This window comes from Taeniopygia guttata, chromosome 4 (genome assembly GCF_048771995.1).
Source record: "Taeniopygia guttata chromosome 4, bTaeGut7.mat, whole genome shotgun sequence".
NCBI lineage: Eukaryota > Metazoa > Chordata > Aves > Passeriformes > Estrildidae > Taeniopygia > Taeniopygia guttata.
In genome coordinates, this window is record NC_133028.1 from 62,295,325 (window position 1) to 62,319,976 (window position 24,652).

Genomic DNA, 24,652 nt, shown 5'->3' on the forward strand with positions numbered 1-24,652 from the left:
TGCCTCAGCCAAAGAGCGCACCCCAAGGGCACCCTGGTGCAGACCCCAAGTGCTTTATGTGTATAGATTACTGCAGTGTGCTTGTGCAGGGTGAATCCAGACTCTGCAGCTCCAGCATCCACAAAACCTCTTTGCAGGAGAAAACAAATTATGCTGGCAAGCACGCAGAATTTGCTAGGAGGTGAAAGCTTAATGAAATCAAGAAAATGCACAGTTCTCACAAGTTGCAATGAGTGCAATGGGGATGTTGATGAACCATCAAAGCCTGGTAATAGGCACTAAAGCTACTGATAACCTTGCCTTTTCAGGACTGCATTTTGCTTTATTCTGTGAAAATGATGTAAGACCGTGTTTTGACATCACAGAGATGAGATTTCAACCAGTACAGACAGGGCTGAACTAATAATAGCCTAGGGGACAAGACAAAAATTAGACAGCCCTTTGCCTTCAGCTCAAAACCTCCTCCTCCTCCTCCACTGCTTGCTTCCAACCAGGTTGAGTGATGTAGGGAAACTCACTTTTCGATTCTGTGTCTTAATGCAATATGTATTTTTTGCCTGTTTCTGTAAGCTCAGATGTGAGTATCTCTGGTATCTGTCTAGCTGTCATGCAGTGAGGGTAGGAATAAGAGATATTAAAAGTCTGTATTTTCCCTGGAGGAGATGTGTAGATGTGGCACTTACAGCCATGTTTTAGTCTTGGACTTGGCAATGCTGGTTAAATGGTTGGACTCAAAATCCTTTTCCAACCTAAACAATTCTATGATAACAGGAAAGCTCAGTGTGGAGTCACAGGGTCATAGTCTGCGTATATCTTTTGGGAATGTCGTGTTTGCTTAGCTGGACTTGCTAAACTTGAACTAACAACTGCAGGGAAGTGTTCTGTCTCATTATATATTCATGTTATTGCTACCTGGATATTTCTGTCTGTAGAGAGTGTATAAATGTCATGGTAGGGCTATGTGTAATCTGGAAGATGACATAGTGAGAAGAAAGTCTCCCTTGGCTACTGGATCAATACCAGTGGATTTTTAGCTTCTAGACAAATATCTAGAAGGGTTGTAGATAAACCTCAAGAGTAGTCCTCTCCATTCCATTTCCAGAGGTTGGCAAGCAACCATGTCTGGGGCAGCCCAGGTTTTTGGATCCTCTATTTGTCTGTTTGCTCTTTTCCCATGTTACTTTTTGGGTCTGCCCTATGTAAGATTCTAGACTCCTGTTCCTTAGTCCTGTTGTAAGTGTAACCTTTTCACTCTTCTTTGATGATCACGGTCAATCAGTCTGTTCCTAAGTGTGCATCCCATTCCTCCCTCATCCCATTCTGGGGGATTTGATGAGAAGAGACACCTTGTCCAGTGCCAAAGGGTGTTCAGTTCCAGCCTTCCTATTCAGCAAGCAGCTCTGAAACACCACTAAAACAAAGCATCCCTTTGGCCCCATGTAGTTCAGGCACCATTTTTATTAAATTTTGTAGCCAAGGGTCAGCCTGCTTTGGCCCAAGACATGTACAGAAGTCTTTCTTTGCAGTTCCAGGTTTCTGCCTCTTTTGGGTCTGTTTCTGCAGTACCTTCTAAGTAGACTTGTAAAGCTCCAATAAACCAGCAAGGTTTTGCCATCAGAGCATTTGACTAATATTGTATGCCAAACAAAAACATTTTGAAGATTAACTGTGTTCCTGTCATCACTATGTACTATTTGCTTATGTAATAGGTTTGTTTATTTGGTGACTTTTGACACCTACAGTTCAATTTTACCAACTCTTTCTTTCTAAAAATGAAGAAACAATTGTATTTGATGATCTTAGAGGGTTTTTTCCAACCTTAATAATCTTGTGATTCCATGAAAATATAGGATAGCAAGAACAAAAATTGATTTTGTGAAAATATAGAATAGCAAGAGCAGAAATTATACTTTATAATGTAACCAACTTGGTTGTAGGGAGTTAATGAATGAAACATCTATTGAAAGACAAAAAGCATTGTATTATTGACTAGAAATGTGAAGTATCATGTATAATTCAAAACTTAAGTCCCCCAGGAATCATTCACGTAATGTACATGAAGTGCTGAATAGTTTAAATAAACAAGGAAACCAAAAAGGGCAGTGTTTGCTGTAATCCAGACGTCTACTTAATGCATACAGGTATTTGCAACCAAGTAAAAAAACATGGGTTTTAACATTGAAATGTTTCTTAGTATGAAGAATTGTTAATATCACTCTGGTTAAGCAGATTAGAGCAATACAACTGTCTTCTCTTAAAACATAAGGAAATTTTATCATACCTTTGAAACTCTTGAAGATTCACTTCTCCAGTCAGGGGTAGTGATACAGGAATTTCTAAACTGAACATATGTGCTTGCTACACTCTAGCAGTATTATGGGTTGGTAACTACTGAAGCCATTACCAATATACAACCTAGCAGCATTTTCCTCCTTTTCAACCAGCGTTGTAGATAACTCAGTGATATGAGAGCTTCAGTTCCTTCTATGATTACCTTTTTCATGAGAACTTGACACTACGATGATTTCTAAAAGCTTGGCATTGTAATGAAAGCTTGGGTGAACCAATCTTTTCTCAAAGTTGATAAGAGTGTTGCCATTGATCCATGAAAGTCACTTATATTTTTTCACAGCTAAGTCTGAAATGGGAAATGCCATCCCAGCAAAAGCCACTGATATCTATCTTCAATGGGATAGCTGAACTGTTCTCTTTCCTGAAGGGTCCTGCTGCCCTTTAGCATTTTGGGTAGCACTTTTGGTCAAACTAGCACCAGCTTGTATAGGCTGCATGTTCCAGTCAGCAGCAGGGCTCCTTGCCTTGGAATGACTGCAGTTTCTCTGAGGCTAGATGGAAGTCAGCTTTTGTTTGTCTTTGTGTGCTCCATTTGGTACTGTCTAATCTGCCTGACATGTGAGAACTGATTTGAAAGCTGCAAACAGTATTTCCTACTAAAATGAAATCTGAAGAAATCAGATTGAAGAGAGTCTTTTATTTCTGCATGCTGGTTGTTTTTTTTTTTTTTTCACATGTTTCTGGATGGCTCTCTCTCCATGAGAATATCATGGAGTGACAGATTTCAAACTTCTAGGTCAGTGCAGCCTGCTGTACTAATTGCCTGGTGACCTCCCTTTTGGATCCTTGGCAAAGCCTGTCTTTTTAACAACATGTGCTTCTGCTCTGACCTCTGATTATGGATATTAAAAAAAGTATTCCTTGACTTTTCTCTTGCTTCTTGTAAAGAAATAGGTATTGATTTTTTTATTGGCAATTATTCCCTGTGGGCTTTCTCCAACCACTTTCCAACTGAGATTAAATTGAGATGAACAGATTTGTGGTTTGGGGCACCCTTCAGAGTGTGGAATAGAGTTCTTTGGTCTCCCACAGATGTTGCCCAATGGCAATTGGTGGATTGCTTTGGAAGGCATTCATGCTAGCTTTTTTAAACCAAAGTTATCCTAAAGTGGTAGCACTAGTCCAAATAGGCAGGTACAGTCTATTTTTTTGTTACAAAGAGCAAGGCATCTGCAGAGGATGAATATATCATTTTTTTTAATTGTAGAAAGAGCCTTAGGCATCCCATGTTCGAAGTGTTATGTTTAATTTGTCTGGGGCTTTTTCTTCTCTTTCTTATAACATTTAGATTGCCATATTTTGAGGTGAAGCTCGCAAACAATTGACTCACAGCATGTCTCAAGCATTGTTTCAATTGGGGCTTTTCTTCACCTACTTTTTTTTTTTTTCTTTTTTCTTGCATGTAGATTTCTACTAAACATTTTTAGGAACCATCATGATGTAGCAAGTAAGTGCTACAAACTAGTAACTGAGAGAATCGTGTCAAAATAACATTAGATGGGACCTCAAAAAGTCATTTAGGCCAGTGCTCTACTCTTCACAGTAAAAACAATTGATTATATGGGGCACAAAGTTTTGGTTTGCATCTTTATTAACCTGAGTGCTCTTACTCACTTTGCTCTTTCTGTACTGACTTAAATGTTTTCCACAATGCTCCAGGATTCTTTAAAAGGCCCGCCTTTTATTAAGCTGGGTGCATTTTTTTTGTAGATGGGATAAATGCTGTCGGAAATATCTGTGCCATTTGCATGGTACTGAATCCTGCACTGTTAATAACCAGACAATGCTTTGTAGACCAAACTGCTTGTCCTCTGCAGGACGGAAAAAATATCTAAAGGAATGCACTAATAAACTTGAAATCTTTCTCAATATATACTTTGTCTGCATCTTTGTAGAAAGAGCATTAAAAAGTCACCACCAAAATCCTGGATAAGAGAAGACTTTCATTCCATTTTAAGTCCTTTGTTTTGTTCTTTCTTATTTGCCTTCTGAAAGTGCCTGTCTGGGTTTAAGTGTCAGAAAGAATATTTTTGGTATAGAAATCTTCTGTGTTGACTTTTAATGTACCAATCTTTGAGACTGCCAGGCTCACCTTCCAGGAAAATGTTACATAATTGAAGTGTCACATAAAGTGTGTTGCTTTCTGGCTAAGTTCCTTTAAAGTCTTTGGTATTTCCTTCTTTTATTTCTGAAGTTCTTTCATTTCATGTCATAAACACTGACCTTGCTGAACCCTTGCCTATGAATTGCTTTGAGACTGGGTGACCACAAACACAAAGGGAAGTGAGAGATTTATTCAAACTTGACATTAATGCAAGCAAGTGGCATTAGAGGCTTTGACCTTCATAATAGGAACCCCAAAATATCTACAAGAATCAGGAAACTGATGTTTAACTGCTTTAAAGCTAGAATCAGAGAAATTAGCAGGGAAGACTGAAGGTCATGACACAAGAGATTTGTAAACCCAAGCACACGGACAGCAGCATTGTCATTGTTAAATGTGTGCATAATGCAGTAACTTTGCATTAAAAACAAAATCCATATCCTTGTTCTGGTAGCAAGGACAGGTGACTGCCAAGGAAGGTGTGAGTCTCCCTTGAAATGGAAAATATGACCCCCTACCCTCCAAATTATTATAACTTTAAAATTATGGGGCTTTCAGGCAAAGATATGGGAAAAAGAGTGACAGATGTTTACTGGTATGTGACTGGATATCTATCTGTCTATCTATCTATATATATAAAACAAGATAAGCCAACAACATCAGCAGCACAGGCAGCGGAGCAGCAGCACAAACCACCCGCAGTGTAGTGAAAACTCCACAGCCGTGCCAGGAGCCGCAGAGGTGGAGCGGCCGTGGGATATCGGGATAAAGCACAGCAAAAATGCCCAGAGCAGTAGCAGCAAACAGCAGGGCTGGGCAGCGGCTGCCAGGCTCCACAGCAGCTCCCACAAGCAGCTGGGAAATGCTTCCTCTGGGAACAAGGAGGGGAAGAGGGTGAGGTTCCCCTTCCCAGTGAGGTTGGGTGTTGGAAACATCCCAGTTCAACAGCTGCTCTTCCAAGCGAAGGCTCACCCACAGTAGGAGAAGCAGTGGGAGGATAAAAGCTCTGTAATGGCAGCAAATCCTCTGGGCATCAGCAGCCCAGCACCAAACCTCACCTGTCTTCACTCCAGTCCTGAGAGCAAGAGAGCGAAGAGGGCGAACCCAGCTCCTCACACCCCAGCAAAACTCTCAAAGTACCTCTGCAGTTCCCAAGAGAAAGCCCCTGCCGCTAAGAGACTGCAGCCAGCTGCACTCCTCTCCCATCTAGGCCACGTCTTTTGTTCCTCTTATGTATCCTCGTTGTCGGAATCTGTGGGTATTGGTGATTCCCAGATTGTAGAAAGTCTCTGTCTTTCTGCCCGGTTGCCAAAGAAGAAGCCATAATTCGTCTGTGCTGGTTTCAAGGTTGTTTATTCTGTTTATCTCTAACATGTTCTGCTGCCCTGCCGCAGGTCTGTCCTGCAGGGCAGCGTGTGGGGCTCTGCCCTCAGTGGGATGTTACAAACATTATATACCAGAAACTACCTGTGCTATATTTACAATAATGTGTCAATATCTGTCATCTACGTTGAACAGTGTGTCCCCAGCCTAAACCAACAGAAAAATGCCAACACTACAGTGAAACATGGAGGGCATGAAGAAGGAGGAAAAGGACAAGATACACCCAGTTCCTCCATCTTGTCCCCTCTGAACCCCTAATCTAGAAACCAAAAATTTTACTTTTGCACCCGTGTCATACTTAATTATTACTCTTACCAAACACTCAAAGCTTGTAATTCATCCTGTAAGATTGAAAACTCCTCTCCATGGACAGAGATCACAGAGAGTGTCTCTCGGGGCTCTGTACAGGGGGGTTTCTGACCCCTGCCAGGGTCCCAGATCTGCCAGGAGAGCCAGAGGGAAGCCCTGGATTCCCACACTCGTTACCATCTCTTAGGCAGCAAATGGAAGAAAATTCCCTGGGAGAAAAGAAAAAAAGGAAAAATTCTAACCTCCAACAATTCTTGTATTGTCAAATTTGTCATATTTTGGGAATGTCAGGAAATCCATGTGTTTTGACTCTTTGCACAGGCACAGCTTTGATGGAAAGTGACCACATGCTCCAGTGTTGCTGCTGCCCTTGCCTTGAGCCACTGCTCAAGTACCTGCTGAGTCCAGCTTCTTGGCAGAGCTGTGCTCTCATGCCTTCTGCAGGTGCAGAATGATGCCAGAAAAGCCACAGAACCATATTTTTGAACCTTTTGCATTAACTGCCAGAATAATGTCGGGTTTTTTTTGCAGTGCACTATTGCAAACTCTGTTTTACATTTCCAACTGAAGTATAAGCAAAACAGCTGTATTCTTGGAAGATCTGGTATCTCTTCAAGTTCTGCAGGACTGTTCTCATGAAACCAGGCTAATCCGTGGGTAATAGATAGGAGTAATGCAGTAATTGCTCATTGGAGAAGGGAACCTCCCACAAGGGCAGGTAATGCTGTCTTAGTTCTTGATTCCATTTCCAGCCTTTGCATAGTAAATGTCTCAAGAGTCTGTAAATAAAGGTAATTCCAGGAGAAATGGACTGGAAGTGTTTGCAAAGAAAGACACCTGAAATAAGATTTTTAGCTGATATTTTCACTTAAGGAGATCAGTCTTACCTGCCCTGGTGTTCCAAAGAATGGTTTTACGAAACACAAGATTTTCATTGCCCATTGTAGCATATATCAACAGAAACATGGAGTGGTATATCCTGCATATCCTGCAACTGCTAATGTGGTCAGAGATATCTGAGCTTGATTTGAATTGGGTCTTTCCTTAAGTAATTTCTCATGTGAACACTTGAAAGGCTAAGAAGCTGTAAACAGAATAAAGATTTCCTGGTATTATTCAAGTATGAAGCATACAGATCTATCAAATTTGATAGCAGTGATGTAAAAATAATGGCATCTTTAAAGAAATACAGACCTTACATCTGAAAGACACATCAGAGCTACAACCCTTTTCTTCTCATCATGCCCACACGCTTTTGACAGTGGGAAAAGGGTTTGCTGAGCAGATGGAGAGATTTGTTGATCTGCAGGGAAATGTTCTTCAAAAATTATAACTTGTTTTAATTAATTATTTGGAAACAGAATCTCTGAAATGAAATTGTGGAATTGTTTTAGCTAAAGCATATAACTGGCGTTGATTCATTCAGATGCTGTGTAAAGTGGTGTTTCATGAAGTCTGCACTTCTGTTTTGCTAAAAATTATAACCTGTACAATGCTGAGACATACTTCAGGATTTTAAGAAAACATTTAGTCCTTATACCTGCCAGGATATTTAGGGCCCTGTTTCCTTTCTCTAGGATGTCTGTAACTTCCATACAGAATCAGTAAGGATTGCTCATATCCTGTGCTGGGAAAATAAGGCCTGTGAGACAGTCTATTAAAACCTGTTGTCTAAAGAGCAGTGTATAAATAAAAACAGACAGCTTTTTCAGTGGTGGAAGATGTTTTCCCTTCCCTTCAGTAACCCTTCCACAGTTAACTTTACATCCAAAATATCCAGTTCAGCATTGTTTTAACCAGTGGGAGGATTTCACTTTCATTTCATTGTGGGGAGAACCAGCTTTAAGGAGAAAAGGTATGTGACTTCTATCTGGAAGTACAGACCTGTCCTTCCTGATTAAGGTGAGAAAATAAGGTTTATATGGCATTTGCTTTTCATATAATATAAATGCACCTTTGAGGTGTTTATATTACTGTCATAGCAAGGTGTGCATTAAAAAGATTTTAAAGAGAAGCTATATATTCATGCTCCACATGGATTGCAGAACTATAAGGTTCCAGAGCATAGTTGTTTTTCTGTATTGCATTAAAAAGCATTCCAGTGACTTCCTCCTTGTGAAGTCAGGAAAGATAAACAGTATGCCTCTGTAGAAGTATAAATATTTTTCTCCAAGACATTTAGACTTTCACATGCAGTTGAAGATCGTTTTTCTTTCTTTTTTCTTTTTTTTTTTTTCATCTGTAAGAAGGCCTGCATATTCAAAACATTTTCAGGCTCGATGTGTAGTTTTAGCTTAGGGTGGGTGTATCTTCCAGAGCTTGAGGTTTGGTGAGCACTGCCAGCTATTTCTGTGTTCACACAGTTCAGTCGTCTCATTGAAGCCCAAAAAAACACTTCTGTTGTGTTTCATTTGTGGAGTTTTTCTTTTTTCCGGTATGTCTTTGTTCTATTTCTTGTTTTGAATTAGGCTTTCTGCTCTTGAGCTCAGGTTGGAACATCACGTTATGAAAGATCATATATGTTTGGTAATGTGCAGCTTGTGTTGCCTCTCCAGTCTCCCTCCTGAAGCCAAGGATGACCGGCTCAATGATAAACATTAAGGAGTTCATTAGTGAAAGCCATGTGTGAACAGCAGCCTCTGGTGATCTTGAACTTCCTGTCAAATAATCTCATTTTATCACTCATGTTCCTTTAATCCTAAATGCTAGTGGCAGTTACAGTTGCCAAGACAAGTATTGGTGACTCAAATGAACACACACACACACACACACTCTCATACACATATGCATCCTTGCTGAGCCCTTGTTTGGAATTCTGTCCATGTAGAAAGAGACACAGGAAAGTTTGTATTTTGTTAGATTTTCTTCTCAGCTGAATGTGTTTGACATAAGACCAGGGAGGTTTACCCTCTCTGTTTCAAAGCTCCTGAGTAGCTGAGGTGCACATCTATAAAATTGGAGAAAGATTTTTGCATTTTTCTAATCTGATCTGTTTACTAAGGATAAGTGTCAGTCAGCATGCTACTCCCACAATCTAATCACTTTCACAGTTTAAAACTCCATAATTTATTTGTGATTTAGTTCTGATTTGAAAAGACTCTTTTAATACTTTAACTATCTTAATACTTTATGCTAAATACTTTAGCATTTTCCAATGTAGACAAAGACCCTCTTATTCAGATCAACTGTGCATATATGTAGAGATATATATATCTATATACATATTATATGTGTACACATATAATCAAGTCATCTCCTGGTTCTGATTTCAATAAAGCTCCTCAAATTCTTCAGGTCTCTCCAAAAAACCCTCTCCACAGCCACGAGCATTTCCATTATTCTGTTCCTTCCAATTCTTCTTTGCTTCTGCTCATTGTTTCCTGTTTATAAATCCCAGGATTGTACTTTCTTTGCCACTAGGTTACCTCTGAACTCTACCCTGATATGGCAGATTTTATTTTCATTGGCTGTTCTGCCAGACTTTCCAGTTTTCAGTCTCTTTTTCCACCTGTTTTTGTTTGGTTGGGTTTTTCTCATTTTGTTCTTGGCTTTTTTGTTTGGTTTGGGGTTTTTTGGTCTTGTCTTTTTATCCCCTGACTTGTTTGGCCATTTTGACTTCCTTGTTCTTAGAAATACCACTTTGCTTGAAGAAGTGCATTAAGAAATGTGCAGGGCCACAGATGATCCCTGGCATCCCTCCCCTGCCACTCATTCTGCTTTTTCCAAGCTATGTTTGTAAGAAGCAGACTCTGTTGTGGGAAATGGCTGGGCTGGGTTTTCCTCAGGAACATTAATAGGTATGTGTTGGGAGTTATAGAAAACACATGTAAGAAATAAAGCATCAGAAAATATTCCTTATATTCCTCAACTCTGTTGAGTCCTCAGAGAGTTGGATTATTCTCTCCTGTGCTTTAATTGAGCCAAAAAGTGGGACTTGTAGACGTGGGTGAGTTGGGGAAACCAGAGCTGAATTCTCTTTGCTTTTCCTCTGTGACTTGGACACACTGTCTCACTCTCAGTTTATAATATTTACCCAGCATTACAGCCACTTCAGAGAGATTATGATGGTATTGCAGCAGCAGAAAATAACATCCAACCTTTTGGTGGGATTGGCTGTGAAAATTTCCAGGGATGGGGCATCCACAGCTTCTCTGGGCAGCCTATGCTGGCTCAACACAATCCATGGTGCCAGCTAGCTTAGTTCTGCTTGCTGGTGCTGCTAAAGACTGGCATAGAGAGAACTCAGGAACTGTGATTTAAAAAACAGAATTGTATTTGCCTCAACCATTCTTTTCCTATAGGAGTCAGGGCTCAGCCTGGTTATTTAGTTAGACTGAAGAGCAGAAGACAAAATTAAATCTAATTACACTTATACCAGAGCTGATAGTTAAATCAGTCAGTCAGAGGACTGAACTATCTTTTACGCAAGATAGTTCATTTGGGTAAAAAAAAAAAATCAAAAAAACCAACAATCTAATTAAGAAAACTCTCTGCCACCCCAAACCAATGTTTCTTGATGGCTTGTTCTCAATTTTGTCCCAATTGTTCCTAATTATGCCTCTGTTGGTGTTATTCTGTGTTGTTTTTATCACATAATCCAGCTGGTTGCTAAATTTTGTATGTAGATAACCCTGACATGAGTTTAAAAGGTGTTTATTTTCCCCCAGACCTTTTCCCATGATGTACAGATAGATCTGTAATCTACTGAGAGCTGTATTTTACTCTAAAAGCTATCACAGTTCTTAAAAATTATTCTAATCTGTTTGCATTGGTGTAGATAATTAACTATGTCAGTGTGTTCACCATATAGGAAAGATAATATTTATCTTCTGCTTGGTTTTCTTTCTTTTTTATTAGACATTTTTAAGTATTGCTTACTCTAAGGGATCATAGGGACAGCTGGAAAATTGCAAAATTGACAGTGACAGAGACTAATGAAATGAAACTTGATTTCTTGACAAATTAGATGAATTTTATTACCTGTACAATATACTTTTTCCCTGTTTTTTGTCTGATTTATGCTGATTTTACTTTTTTATTTCAGTGTATGGAATATGTCCCTAGTTTTAATCGGCTTTTTACCATAATACCTGAAAAGAGAGGCCAAAGATTGAGCAGCCCTGCCCCATCCTCAAAATGGAAGGTTTCCTTAACAAGGTTCTTGAGCAAGAGTTCTCCAACAAGAAACAAAGAGAGACTTTGTTATTCATGTTTTTGTCTGAGGAAAATTGAAGTAAGACAGGGCCCCTGTTGCTGGACCCACAGGAGTGTGTGTTTTTCCAGGAGCTAGGAAGATATAAAGAAAAGGGTTGCTTGAACTGAAAAATAATTTCAGTATTTGTTTGTAATTTTTGGAATTATTTTGTTATCATAGATTAAAGCAAATGAGGGCTAATTACTATGTGAAAACTCAACTGCTGCTTTTGCAGAAGGTGCAGAAACTTTTGGCATCAGTCTCCCCTGTGACACCAACAGGAGGTGACAAAGAAGGTGGATCAGGCTTGTGGCAACAACTTACACTGAGCATGAGCAATTGAACCCTCTTTTCTTCCTGGGGAAATCTTTCAGGTGGCAGCAACTACAAAATATGTTGGCAAACAAGCCACTATTAATCAAACCTATCCAACCCCTATATGGAAAAGTATGTTCAAAGGTATGGAATGGCTTCCATATGAGGAATGGCTGAGTAAGACAGGGATCACTCAACTTAGAAAAGAGAGAGCTAATGGCCCATATTGTAGAGGCATAAAAAACTCTCATACAAATCTAATAGCACTGAGAGATGTTGGAAAGTTTGGACGTGTGCTGATGATATGCTGCCTCAGCTTTGTCTTACTTCACTCTGCTGTTCTTCACCTTCTGCCTGAGATGTTACTTATTTATCCTTTTGTTTTGCTTTTTACCATTTATTTTCCCAATTTTCTCTCTTTTTACTCCATTTTAATTCATTATCCTTTTATCACGGACTAATAAAAACAGTTCTTTGCACCTCTGAGGATGTTTCCCTGAGTGAGAAAAGAGGAAATTCCCTGAAGTAATTTTATGAAATTTCTGGATTGTTGCTCTGAGTCTGTTTCTTGTCCAGCTAATTCAGGGTCAGTTGAACTGGAGTAAGCCCAGCAATGTTGCCTAAAGCCACAGCAGATGTGCCATGCTCTTTTCTAGCTCTTTACTCTTCCAGTCTGTGCTTTTTGAACCACAAACCACTCCAGCCCACGCAGAGCCATCATAGTTGTGTGTGGTTCCAATCAGAGTTGTCTGAATCTCTTGGTCTGAGGATTTTCATTCATCTTCTCTGGAAGAGAAAAACACATGCCCTGCAAGGCTGCTCTGACTGGCAGGTTTGATGGTGTAGGAGGAAGAAGTGCATCGTCCTGCCTCTCCAAACAGGAGACAGCATCCTTTATTCCCTTATCTCCAGTCTGCAGCCCATGGTGTGCCATTCCTGAGTCACTGTGGAAGTGGGGATCACAGGGAAGGTGGGTAGACTTGAGCTGTCCTGCGCAATAATTGGAGTGCTGAGGTGGCTCTGCTAACTGGTAGGGTGACCTGCTGTGCCTGTGAGGGGCTGGGAGAACACTCACCAGCCTGCAGGTGCCACAGCACATTTGAAACTGGTTGGACTTGCACTGGGAACTGATACAGTTCCAGTCTTTGGATCAGTGATGAGAACCAGTGATTTGAACTCAGGCACTTTTGTTTAAATTATATTTTGCACACATGCCTTCTTCTCATTTTTCCTGTTTTAATAGCTTGGAAATTTCCTGATTCTCTGCTCTCCAGGGGAAAATGTTGTTTGTTTAGCATATGTCGCTAATATTTTTTTTCATGTTATGAGTAAGTGGGCAGGATTGGTCAGTACATGAAAAAAACCACCAATTCTGTGTCTTGAATTTAGATTAGAAGCTTTGAAATAATGCATGTAGTAATAATGATTAATCTCCATAATAATGGCAGCTTTTTTTTCTGTGTAGAGAATATATATTTACACACTTCTAAGAGCACCAGGCACGTTAACTGGTTTGTGTTTGCATTGTACTCTACCCTGACTACATAAGATGCTATTTAAGGCAATTTTTTTTGGCACCATTCCACTGAAAATAACAAAGCAGCTTCTGCTTTAGACAGTGGATGTGTTTTGCCAAAACTCTGAAAAGGTTGTATTTTGCTAATAAATTATCCCTGTAGCATATTTTGGTCTGAGTTGGAGCATAGCTGAGCTGTACAGCCTGCATGAAGGAGTAATTCTGGCCCCTGGTACATAAAAAACCCCGTAAGTATCCCAGTGCAAATTCCAATGCAGAAAGCAAGTGGCACAAGCCATTAGCAGTATATATATGGTTTAGAAACTGAGGAAAAATTCTAGGGAGGTCTTCAGTACAAAGGCTTAGCAATTATAATGAAATACTATTCTGGTTAAGATAACAGTGTCGCAACAATTTTTGCCTTGGGTTGGGCTGGGATCTAAGAAGCTCTCTTGGAGAACAGCCTGTTTTCTGTAATTAAGTATGAATGAGTATCACTACATTGGTTCATTAGCACTGGTTAGTTTAGCAGACTGATGAGCTGATACTGTAGGAAAGAAGCCCAGGAAAAATGCAGCTATCATGCTGAATTTTATTTGTGAGCTTTGTAGCTGTTTACTTCTTTTTCCTTTGCTGCAGTTGCTGCATAAAATTTAGAGAAAGTCAATATATTCTGAGCTCTTACAAGAGCAAGATCAGCATTGATTGCAAAAACATGAACAGAAATTTCTTTGTCCCTTAACAGCAATAAAGTGTCTGAAGCTGCTTTCCACAGGAAAGATCTCAGTCAGAAGCATCTTGCCTCTCCTGGATTTAGCAGCAAAAGAAGTTAACCAAGAACATCTCTGCTGCAGGTTGTTGTTGTCCAATTCAGGACAGAATTAGCAAGCTTTTACATCCCTTACTTAAATACTGTAATCAGTCATTTACATCAGTACATCTTTTTTTCCCTATGTGTTACTTAATTATCCTGATAGATGCTTGTGCTTCTGCAATGACAAATGTTTCATAGCAATTATATTGTCTAAGAAAAAAAAATTTTTTGCATAAAAGAATTTCCTAATTTCCTTCTTTTGCAAATGGGAAAAGTTCTGTAGGGAAAAGGTGTCGCTGCTCTCTCCATGGTTACTGCATTTGCCTTTTAAAGGAAACCTGATTTATAGTTAAATGTTTTGGAAGATGGGTAAAGGACCAAGGCAAGTGCTAGCAGTGCCAAGGAGAAGTGGGAAATTAGTGAGAGGGTAAGTTGAAGGAAATATCTCTCTGCTTTGTAACAAGGAAAACAAATTGGAAATGTTGGTGGGAGGAGATGAAAACTCCTACATTATCGCAAAGCAAGGGCTCTAGAGTAAAAAAAGAAAGATTATTATATGGTGAAATCTTGTGTTCTGATAGCTTCAGTAGTTTGATATCCAGAAAAACAGGTCTATGTGCTGCTAGGCTGTATTTGCTTCTTCTGCATTTTTTTCTTCTCAGGCTGGACACACCAGAAGGGCATTAACTCTGCCTGCCCAGTGTATCTGTTTTAGCAGTGGGAACAGAGAACAGTGACATTGCTGTTTTGCTGTTCTGCTGGCATGTCTCCTCCTCCACCCAACAGGGTGTGAGGGCAGAGAGGCTGCTGCATGGGGGTGCCTAGGGGATTGCCATGCCTGTGGATCACAGAAGTGGGTGGACAAAGACATTTGCGTCCTGCTCTGCAGCTTTCCCACACTGTAGGCTGAAATCCTGCCTAAAACCTTCCCAGTCGCTTGCCCTTGGTGACAGTAACACCTTTCTGGGATGGGCACTGAGAGAAGAGGTGGCTGGGTCCATCTGCAGGAGACAAATGTGATGTTCAGCATGAGGGTTGATGGAGGATGCAGTCACCTCACGTGTTGCTGCTGCTTTCCTCTGCTTTATGCTGTGTTCATATCCCTGTGGGGGAAGCTGGACATTTGGTGTACACATATGTGGTACAGAGCTCAAAGCCATCAGCCCACCCTCCTGCTTCCACATCAGAAATGCACCCTTCTGCCTTGGGTCAGTCCCTCATTGGGGCTTTGAAAAGCAAGAGGTACTGACTGCCTCAGCCCCTGTCCTTCCTTGTTCATCACTGGTCTCAGAGGCAGATACAGTTTCCCTATTTAGCCTTAGGCAGAGACTTCTTGGTATAATCAGACCTCTGACTTTGGCCCTGTTGTTTTGGTGTCATTACTTGAATTAATCTTTCTTCTCTCCACAGAAGTTAAAACTTCCAGTTCCCAGTTAGTGTGAAAACAAACTATGGTTTGAGACCAAAGGTCCGTCTGTCTCAGATGGTGTTTCTCATAATGATGAACAGCAGCTGCGTAGGGAAGAGAATAAGCACAGGGTAAACATTGAATCCTACCTGTCCAGAATGGCTCTCCAAGCCTTCAGCAGTTCGTGATCCCTCAATGTTTTTTGTACTTAGTTGCTCTTGGATGTTTTGAACACCTAAATCCTGTGTTTTAACCCCTCACGTTCTCATGTCAGACCCTTCTTCTTTTATTCAGAACTACCTTTTTGGCTTAAGAGTCTTAGGTGAGGAATCTCACTGAATAACTTAGGACAAGCTGATCTGTAGCTGCTCATATCTGTTATGAAACCTCATTAGAAATTGGTGTCCTTTCTAGTCCTCTGGCACTGAGACGGTTTATGTAAGAGATTATAGATGACAGGCTGTAGTCATTCACCTGTGACACATGATGTGTTGACTACGTATTATTGCCACTTACTGTATATTGCTCTTCTCCTGCCAATGTTTTTCCTATAGTATCATTTAATAATACTTCAATTTGAGGCCAATGTTTTGAATGCCCAGTAGGGAGAAGTTCCTACAGAGAGCAGTCCTTTTACACACTTGGATTTCTTACTAGTAGTGTAATATTTACTTGTTTGCTACGTAAGTGTCTAGGAAGTTGTTTAAACAATATTATGCTTCTTCTTCCCCATATTGGGTGAAGCTCAGAGATCAGGTTTTTGAAAATATTGCTTTGATTTTCAAATGTACTTTTTGAGTTCTCAAAAATAAAATGTTAAGTTAATTTGATGGATTTTTCTAAGATGAAAAACAGGTAGCAGCTGTTATTTTGATCACTGTATAATTGCACCATACAGAATAGAAGAACTGAGCTTGAGCTCTCAGTGGATAGTCATGAAGACTTGGAATCCTTGTTTGCAATTATGAAGATAGTAGCTCAAGGGCAAATTTGCAACTGAGACAGTAGTTCAGTGCCAGCTTGGATGGGGTCCTGAACAACCTGATCTAATGAATGGCATCCCTAACCATGGCAGGGAGGTTGGAACTATGTGATCTTTAAGATCCATTCCAACCCAAACTTTCCTATGATTCTGTGATATTAGGGCAATTCACAGGGGCATTCTTGTTAACCTATATACCATTTCTCATGCAACTTCATTGGAAAGATACCAAACACAAATATAAAGTAATGCCCTTTTTAAAGAGAGCAAGATCTGCAACAAAAGGTAGCATCTTCTGATGGACAAACAGACTGTTCTTGTCTATAGCTTAGACATATATAGACATCACAGCACCATCACCATGGAGTCCTCTTCATTCTCTTCAGGAGTAATTTTTCAGCTGAATTGCTATTCTGGAGAGGAAAAAAATATTAATTTTCAACAAATGTCTGTTCTTTGCTCTGAATTCGCTTTAAAATATTACCCATCATCCAGACCATAGCATAAAATCCATTCACAGGGAAGTAGGCAGCAGCACAAGCTGCAGCAGGAGAGCTCAGTTGTTGGCAGCACAGTGAGTCCTTATGAAGAGGGAGCACTGCTGAGCTCGCAGGAGCACCACCACCACCACCACTGAATTCCCTGACACTGCCTGGGGCTGGCACACACTGCAGGCTGAGCCTGGGTGGAATGTGGAATCAGTTAGATTTGTATCTGTTTGACTTCCTTACTGTAGCTGCTGGTTACTGAAATGGATTCCTAAAAATGAAATTATTTCTTAAAGAAGTAAGGAAGAGTTGCTTAGTCTCTTGCCCCTTCCTGTAAAGTTTCTGTTCCTGAGCTCTGAGCCAGATTGAAACTGGGCAATTTCTGAATTCAAAATAGTGTTTGGATTTTCACTTACAAAATCTGTAAAAGTAAGCACTTTACTACTTGATTTTGATCTACAATATAAGACAAATCTTCATTTATATCTTGATAGGATATCTTGGAGAGAAGACTCTATGTGCCTCCCAAATTGAAATTCTATTCAAATAGTTAAATTAACTTCTCTGACTGACTTCCAGCTGTTGCCACGCATGGAGAATTAAACTGCCTATTCTAAAATGTGTCAGAAAGACCACAGTTTAGAGTCTCCATCAAAAACTGACAAAGCACTAAAGGAGCAGCCCTGCCGCTGCTGGGCCGGACTGCTAATGAGAAGAGAGGACTGTGTTCAGTGTCACCTCTGAAAGCACCCAGAGCAAAATCAAGGAATACCACAGGTTTGTAAGCACAGCCTGCAGCCAAAGTGTAACATTTATGTACATCTTCTGGGTGTAACACCTGTGCATTTGTTCTAGCAAAGCCACTGTTACTGCACTAAAGTCTTTCATTTCCTCTGTCACTAGTGAATTGATGTTTACCCTTGAAGTTTGCAGGTTTTGCATACCTGGAAGGCATACCTGCTAAAATGTATTTCCATAGCCAAGTACTGCATAGAAAGGTGGGTTTGGAGAAGGTCTTATGGATCTTTTTCCAAAGCATGCATTTTCTCCACCCAAAAATATTCGATTAGGCAGGTACACTTCAGCAAGTTAAAATTACTTAAATCATCCCAAATGCCTGTAGTTTCTACCTTACTTGTTTTGTTATTGGCTCATCAGGGGAGAACACTGATGTGTTAAATGTTTCCTTAGCCAAAAAAAACCGCAAGTATAAAATCCATTCACTGCAGCCTGAATACCTGTGATTTATGGACTCTGATTCATCCTGACAGTTGATTAAAAATTCATGTCAAACTCTGCATTAATGTTGGCCAGAAAAAGAAATGTGTTAAGGATCAAGAGTGCCACAAAATGCAGTTCCCACTGTGGGTGTATTTAATGAAAGCATTTAACTTGCCAGGGAAGCATAAGTACATGTTACTAGATCCTTTCTCTTTTTTTAATCTGTTGAGCAAAAGTGTACTTGCGCATAAAGATGCACCTCTAACACTGATGTCACATTATGTTATTTTTCTTCTTTAATTTGCATACTTTTTATGTATGTTTCAGTCTATGTGAAACTGAGATAATACAAATATTTTCTTTAAAAAGGGAGAAAAGATAAATAAATTACTTTATTTTTATTTTATTTTTTCCTAATATGTACATATCTGAGATTAAAAACACAGCTTAATAACATGATCAATAAATAACATTCTCTATAATGTCTTGGAGAAATTATCATTAAATCAGTAAAAGATAAAAAAGACCTGATTATTATTTGTCACTGCTCTGGTTATTTTGTCCAATAATGCTTCATTACAAGTGGTAATATTTTCCGAGAAAATAACCAGGTAGCTTGAAATTTTAATATATTAAGGGTTTGAATAAATAAAAGCAGCTGCTTTCCTCTTGGAATAACTGTCTTCTACATTGCATTTCAAAACAGTTTTATTTAGTATATATCCATGGCAATTTGCTTAGTGTTCTGTGTCCAGAAATATATTAAAACTATCTTAAACATAATAAACTATAATATAATTGAACATAATTAAACACAATGTTAAAGTTTTTAAAGACACACAAGATTCAAGACAATTAAATCGTTAAGATACTGGCTGTATTTTCTACTGAAAATGGGTTTGCCTCTATCTCCATTTTCATAGGCTTTCAGGTGATATCCATGCAGTGTCCTGGATTGCACTGACAACGATGTTAAAAGTCAGTACTGGATAAGTCAGTTGGACAGAGTGGTGGCTTTTGAGGGCAGTTGAATAAATTCGGTAATTTTGGCTGTTGAATTTTTCATTGTGAGTTCTTTTTGGCTATGCATGAGATTGGTGCTTTGGTTATCCCAGAGAATGAATTTAAAATTTTATTTTTTTAAAGATGAGGAAAACAACAAAGGAAGCCATGTGGACAGCTAAGCCCTGCTCCAGACAATTTGTCTTTTTGACTGCAGGAAAATTACTGGTATGGCACCAGTGCCCTTCTCAGCCACTTTGAGACTTGTCAAATTCTCCCTAGGCCCTTAGGGTAATGTTTACATTAGCCTTTTGTAATCAATAGGTATCAGAAGAGTTGCAAGGCTAGATTTATCTTGACTGTGATGGTGGACTCTTGGTAGGAAAAAATAAAGGAGAATAGCTTAAAAACAATAATGCTTTATAGAAGCGTATCAACAGGAAGGTTAAATTTCCAGTCATGAATATCTCAAACTCCTGACTTGGCCAAACGTTTGATCCTCCCTATTCATTGACTGACCTGTTCATAATCAGGAAATTATTATGATGGAAAGCCTCATAAGAGGAAGAGTGTTGGTGTTTGCACTTCTACTCTGAGACTTGAGAGAGGAAGGTTCAGTTCTCAGCTTCACAGCAGATTTCTGTGAGTAGCAGCAGTCTGCCACAGCTATTTCAGTACCTCCAGTTGATCCAGACACCCAGCAGAATTTTATAAAGTTTCCACCACAATTAGTGTTTTCTGCTGAATACCACCCCCCTGTGTATATCAAAAGTCCTGCCGAACACCTCATAGCCTTCAGCATCCAAATCCATTTGAAAACCTGTTTTATACCTCCCAGGGTTTCTTAGTGAAGAAATGTCTGAGCTGGACTTTGAAGACAAGTATACAGGACTGCACTGGTGAAGCTCTCATAGGATACAGCTTGGAGGGAGAGGGATGCTGTTGAAAATGCAAGTCACCCTCCCACAACTCCATTTGTGGGCAAGTGATCCCTTCTCATCTCCACGAATGCCCCTATGAACGCAGTGCTTTCTCCTCCTGCCACAGCCAAAATACAGATAGCCATGGGATTAACAACATGTCAGCTGATTTCCTGGGATTTCATGTGAAATTCTGAGGCCACACTCCAGCATAGCTCTCTGAGTTCAGATACCCCCTGTTTGTACCTTTCTAAATGCCAGCTTGTGATAATTTCATTTGCTGTTGTTCTTAGCACATTTTTATGTTACAATATACCCTGTTGGTTCTTAACTACTTAGAACAATTGGCTATTGCAAACATAGTTTAGGTGTAAAAATTGTCTACATGCCTGTCTCATGAAGTGAAAGAACAGAATATTCCTAATATTAAACTGTAAAGCAGTGGTAGTTTATTTGTGAGGCCATAAAAGGCATTTAACAACCTGGTGAATCCCAGATAATTTCAGACCACATATATTTCATGTACACAAGGGACTTAAAATTGAGAAGAAAAGTAAATAGTTTCAGCAATGTGTGATGGAAGTAACATCAGTGCTGTACAGAAAGCAAAACTGGTGTGTTGTTGAGGATAGCTGGATAAGTGGAGGGCCCAGTTCCCAGGGTCATGACAGTAGGCTTGGCAGGACTGCAGGAAGTCCCTGCTTCATCCCATTAGTGGGATTTTGCTGCCTCAGCTGTGCTGACGTGCATCCTTGTGGGGTCATGCTGCACGCTGTGTCAGGGGCTGATCTGGGCTGCAGAGACAACTTTATGTGGAATTAAACAGTGATCTTGATTTTAAACTTGTATCAGTTGGAGAGTCAAGCTCCCAGCAAAGAGTCACAAATTACTGTATGGGCTTGGGCTGTGGGGACCCAAAGTGGGCACATGCTGAGATGCTCTTTGGTTGCCAGCCCGGTGCAAGAGCAGTGATGCTTTGGCATGTTCCAATTGTGAAACCATGTGGGAATCTGTGATTGAAAGTGTTTCTGATCTGAATGCAGAATTTGGAGGGGCTTCTCTGACAGACTCATGACCCTGCAAAACAGACTGTGATAAATGTATAGGGAGTGTTGGATTCAGTACCTCCCTTTTTGCAGCATTTACAGCAATACCATCAAGATAAGCCTCAGTAGTGCTAGAATCTCTGTTTATGTCAACCCGTGGAACACATTTTACATATCTCACCAAGATTAGTATGTGGAAACACACTGTGTAATTGCTTTCAGTTGAAACCTTCACCAGATCCATCTGACTTCCCTCTTGGCAAACAGAAGGAAAGAGCAGAAGAAAGCACAGCTTTCTTGTTACTTTTTTTGCCAAAGCTGGACAAATCAGATGGCTGGGCAATCACCAACTATAGGAAGTTCAACAAGGGCAAGTGCCAGATTCTGCACCTGGGGTGGGGCAGCCCTGGGTGTACAGACAGACTGGGGAATGAGAGGCTGGAGAGCAGCGCTGTACAAAGGGCCCTGGAGGTCCTGGTCAATGGAAAGTTGGATCTGAGTCAGTGCCCTGGCAGCCAGGAGGGCAACTGTGTCCTGGGGGGCATCAGGCACAGCATCACCAGCTGGGCAAGGGAGGGGATTGTCCTGCTCTGCTCTGCTCTGGGGCGGCCTCACCTCCAGTGCTGGGAGCAGTTTGGGGTGCCACAATATAAAAAAGACATGGAGCCATTAGACAGTGCCCAAAGGAGGGCCACGAGCATGGTGAAGGGCCTCGAGGGGAAGTTGTATGAGGAGTGGCTGAGATCACTTGGTCTGTTCAGCCCGAAGGAGACTGAGGGGAGACCTCACTGCAGTTATAACTTCATCAGGAAGGGAAGCGGCAGGGCAGGCACTGATCCCTTCTCTCCAGTGAGCAGTTATGGGACCTGAAGAAATGGCATGAAGTTGTGTCAGGGGAGATTTAGGCTGGAAATTAAGAAAAGATTTTTCACCCAAAGGGTGGTTGGGCATTGGAGCACCCTCCCCAGGGAAGTGGTCACAGAACCAAGCCTGACAGAGTTCAAGAAGCATTTGGACCAAGTTCTCAGGTACATGGTAGAATTCTTGGGATGTCCTGTGCAGGGCCAGGAGTTGGACTTCAGTGATCTTTGTGATTCCCTTCCAACTCAAGATACTCTGTGATTCTATGATTGCCTTTTGGTGATCACTTGTTTTACTTAAGCTTCCTTTTCTCTCTCTGTCTGATAGGCTTAGAAGATGTTGTAGCAATAATGATTCCTGAACCCAAAGGAAAAGAGATAGTGAGCCTCCTGGAGAGGAACATTACTGTGATGATGTACATAACCATCGGGACACGCAATCTGCAGAAGTACGTCAGCCGGACCTCAGTGGTGTTCGTCTCCATCTCCTTCATTGTGCTGATGATCATCTCCTTGGCATGGCTGGTCTTCTACTACATCCAGAGATTCCGCTACGCAAATGCTAGAGACAGAAATCAGGTGAGCAGGGCTGGAATACCTGTTTGTGTTTCCAAAAATCACCACAGGACTTATTGCTGAAGTAAAAGTTAAATAAATTGTCAATGCATAGTAAAAACAGAAAACCAAAAGAAAACCCAAGAAAGTGAAAAGAATAGGAATATAAAAATTACTCTGGCTGGGAAAATCCAAGACTTGTGTCAATATAGATGGGGTTCAAGAAAAAAAATAAATTAATAGTGTATGTATATTATGGGGTTTTTCCTTATGGAAAACACCAAAAAATAGACAGAAAGGTGATGTTTATTTGTGAAAATATTGTTGTGGTACATATAGCCAAAAGTCATAGCAATGTATATAACTAAGGACTCTTGAGATCAAAATGCTGACTAAAACATTGTGAGGTGTGTGTGTGTGTGAAGCAACATTCATGACAAGTGAGGAAAGGGAAAAGAAACCTATTCTCACTCTAATGCTTCCTTAGAAGTGTCTTGGGCTAGAAAGACAAACTTGTCCCTCTTCATTTGACAATGATCACTGAACAGGACTGTAGTGATAGCCACTAATGTTATTAAACCATTGTTACTGGTTTTGGCATCTTGTCCAAAGACCTTGAAAGAGATAAAAAGCCAATAGAGCTGAGGAGAAGTCAGTAGCAGTGGTTTTCTAAAGCACTGCCCATTTTATGGTAGTTCAGCAGTGAATAATAATAGCAACAATAATAATAAGTTTAATATTTTCTTGGTCAAATGCAACTATCTCAGCAGAACTGGGAAGCTGAGGCTTGTACATTTAATTCTAATGGTACAGTAGAAAATGTCATCAATGTATGAAATTTGAAGAGATAATCATTTTACTGCACTGTAAAAAATGCACTGCAATTCAGAGTGGTTTCTGAACCCTCAATAAATTACTGTCAGGGCCAGGAGGGTTGCCTTGCTTGTTCTGCAGAAAAGGTAAAACTCAGAGTATGAGTAATCATCTTGTAGTGAAAAGCCCTGCTACGCACACTGTAACAAATACTTGACGTGTAGGAATCCCTCGCCTTCTCCCATTGAAATTCAGGCATCCTCTGAGATAGAGAGCAGCTACTCTGTATTTACAGACAGAAAGAATGTATTTTCCATTTAAATATACAGTCTGAAATTTTGGATAGCAAGAATGAAACTATCCCAGCTGGAATTTGAACATCATTGGCAGCAGATTCACTGTGAATCTGCAACGGCTGTGATAATTTTTAGATGCTTTGTCTGCAAAAGCACATGCATGCCTAAGTTGTGTGTGTGAGTAAGTGTACTTTCAGTCAAGTAATTATACAGGCAGCTTAGCAGTGTAAATAGACATACATAAACATGAAACTCAGCAAAATAAGAAGCTCATTCAGGTAATATGTTATAGTTTGAAACTAATGTGTTTATATGTTCAAACATATTTCCTTTTCAGTATTTTCTTTCCAAAGTTTGAATGAGACCACATGTACACAAGCAGTTGTCCTATGGAGGGGTTTTAATAACTTGGTTATTATACTAGTTCTGTTCTTTAGAAGAATTAGAAAGGGTGCCTCCTAAATAATTGCATATTATTAATTATTACTATTATTATTTTGGAGGGAAAAACTTGGCAATAATAAGGGGCAACCTAAAAAGTCTTCATAAAATTTTCTTCATACAGTTTTATCTGACATCTAATCTCTTTATTTGCTCTTTTCATATGAAAATGGTAGCAATATACAAACTAAACTCTATTATTTGAGTTAATGGGTTTCTGTGGCTTTTTAGTTTTGTTTCTTTTAGTCCTGGCTATGGAATATAACAATGTAGGTAGTTCAGAAGAGCACAGCTTGCTCTTGCCCTTCCCATGAGTGTTCCCTTTTGTTTTCCATCAAGTTTTGTTGGTTTTTTTTCTATGACATATTTTCTTGTAGCTCAAAGATGGATCACAAATTTCTGATTAAAACCATACTGTCCTTTTGTCAAGCTTCATAAACGCTTTTGTCTAGTTCTTCTCTATATGGTAACTCTCCTTTCCAGATCCACTTCCCTTCTTTCATTAGGTGTACGTTTCTGAGCAAGCAGTAAATCCAAAATGAAGTAAATCCATCAAGAAAGCAATGAGTCCAGCCATGAGAGAGGCAGCTAGAAAGACTGAAAAATCTCCTGGAATCATTTCCTGTGACTCCA

General features: G+C 40.0%; 1 protein-coding gene across 1 annotated transcript in view; it reads left to right on the forward strand.

Moving 5' to 3' along the window:
* Window positions 1–24,652, forward strand: part of RNF150 (ring finger protein 150) — a 117,610-nt gene that overhangs the window by 45,914 nt on the left and 47,044 nt on the right. Inside the window, exon 2 of the mRNA XM_030271910.4 lies at window positions 22,243–22,493. Coding sequence (XP_030127770.3) covers window positions 22,243–22,493 — 251 coding nt within the window. The remainder of the gene's footprint in view (window positions 1–22,242; window positions 22,494–24,652) is intronic.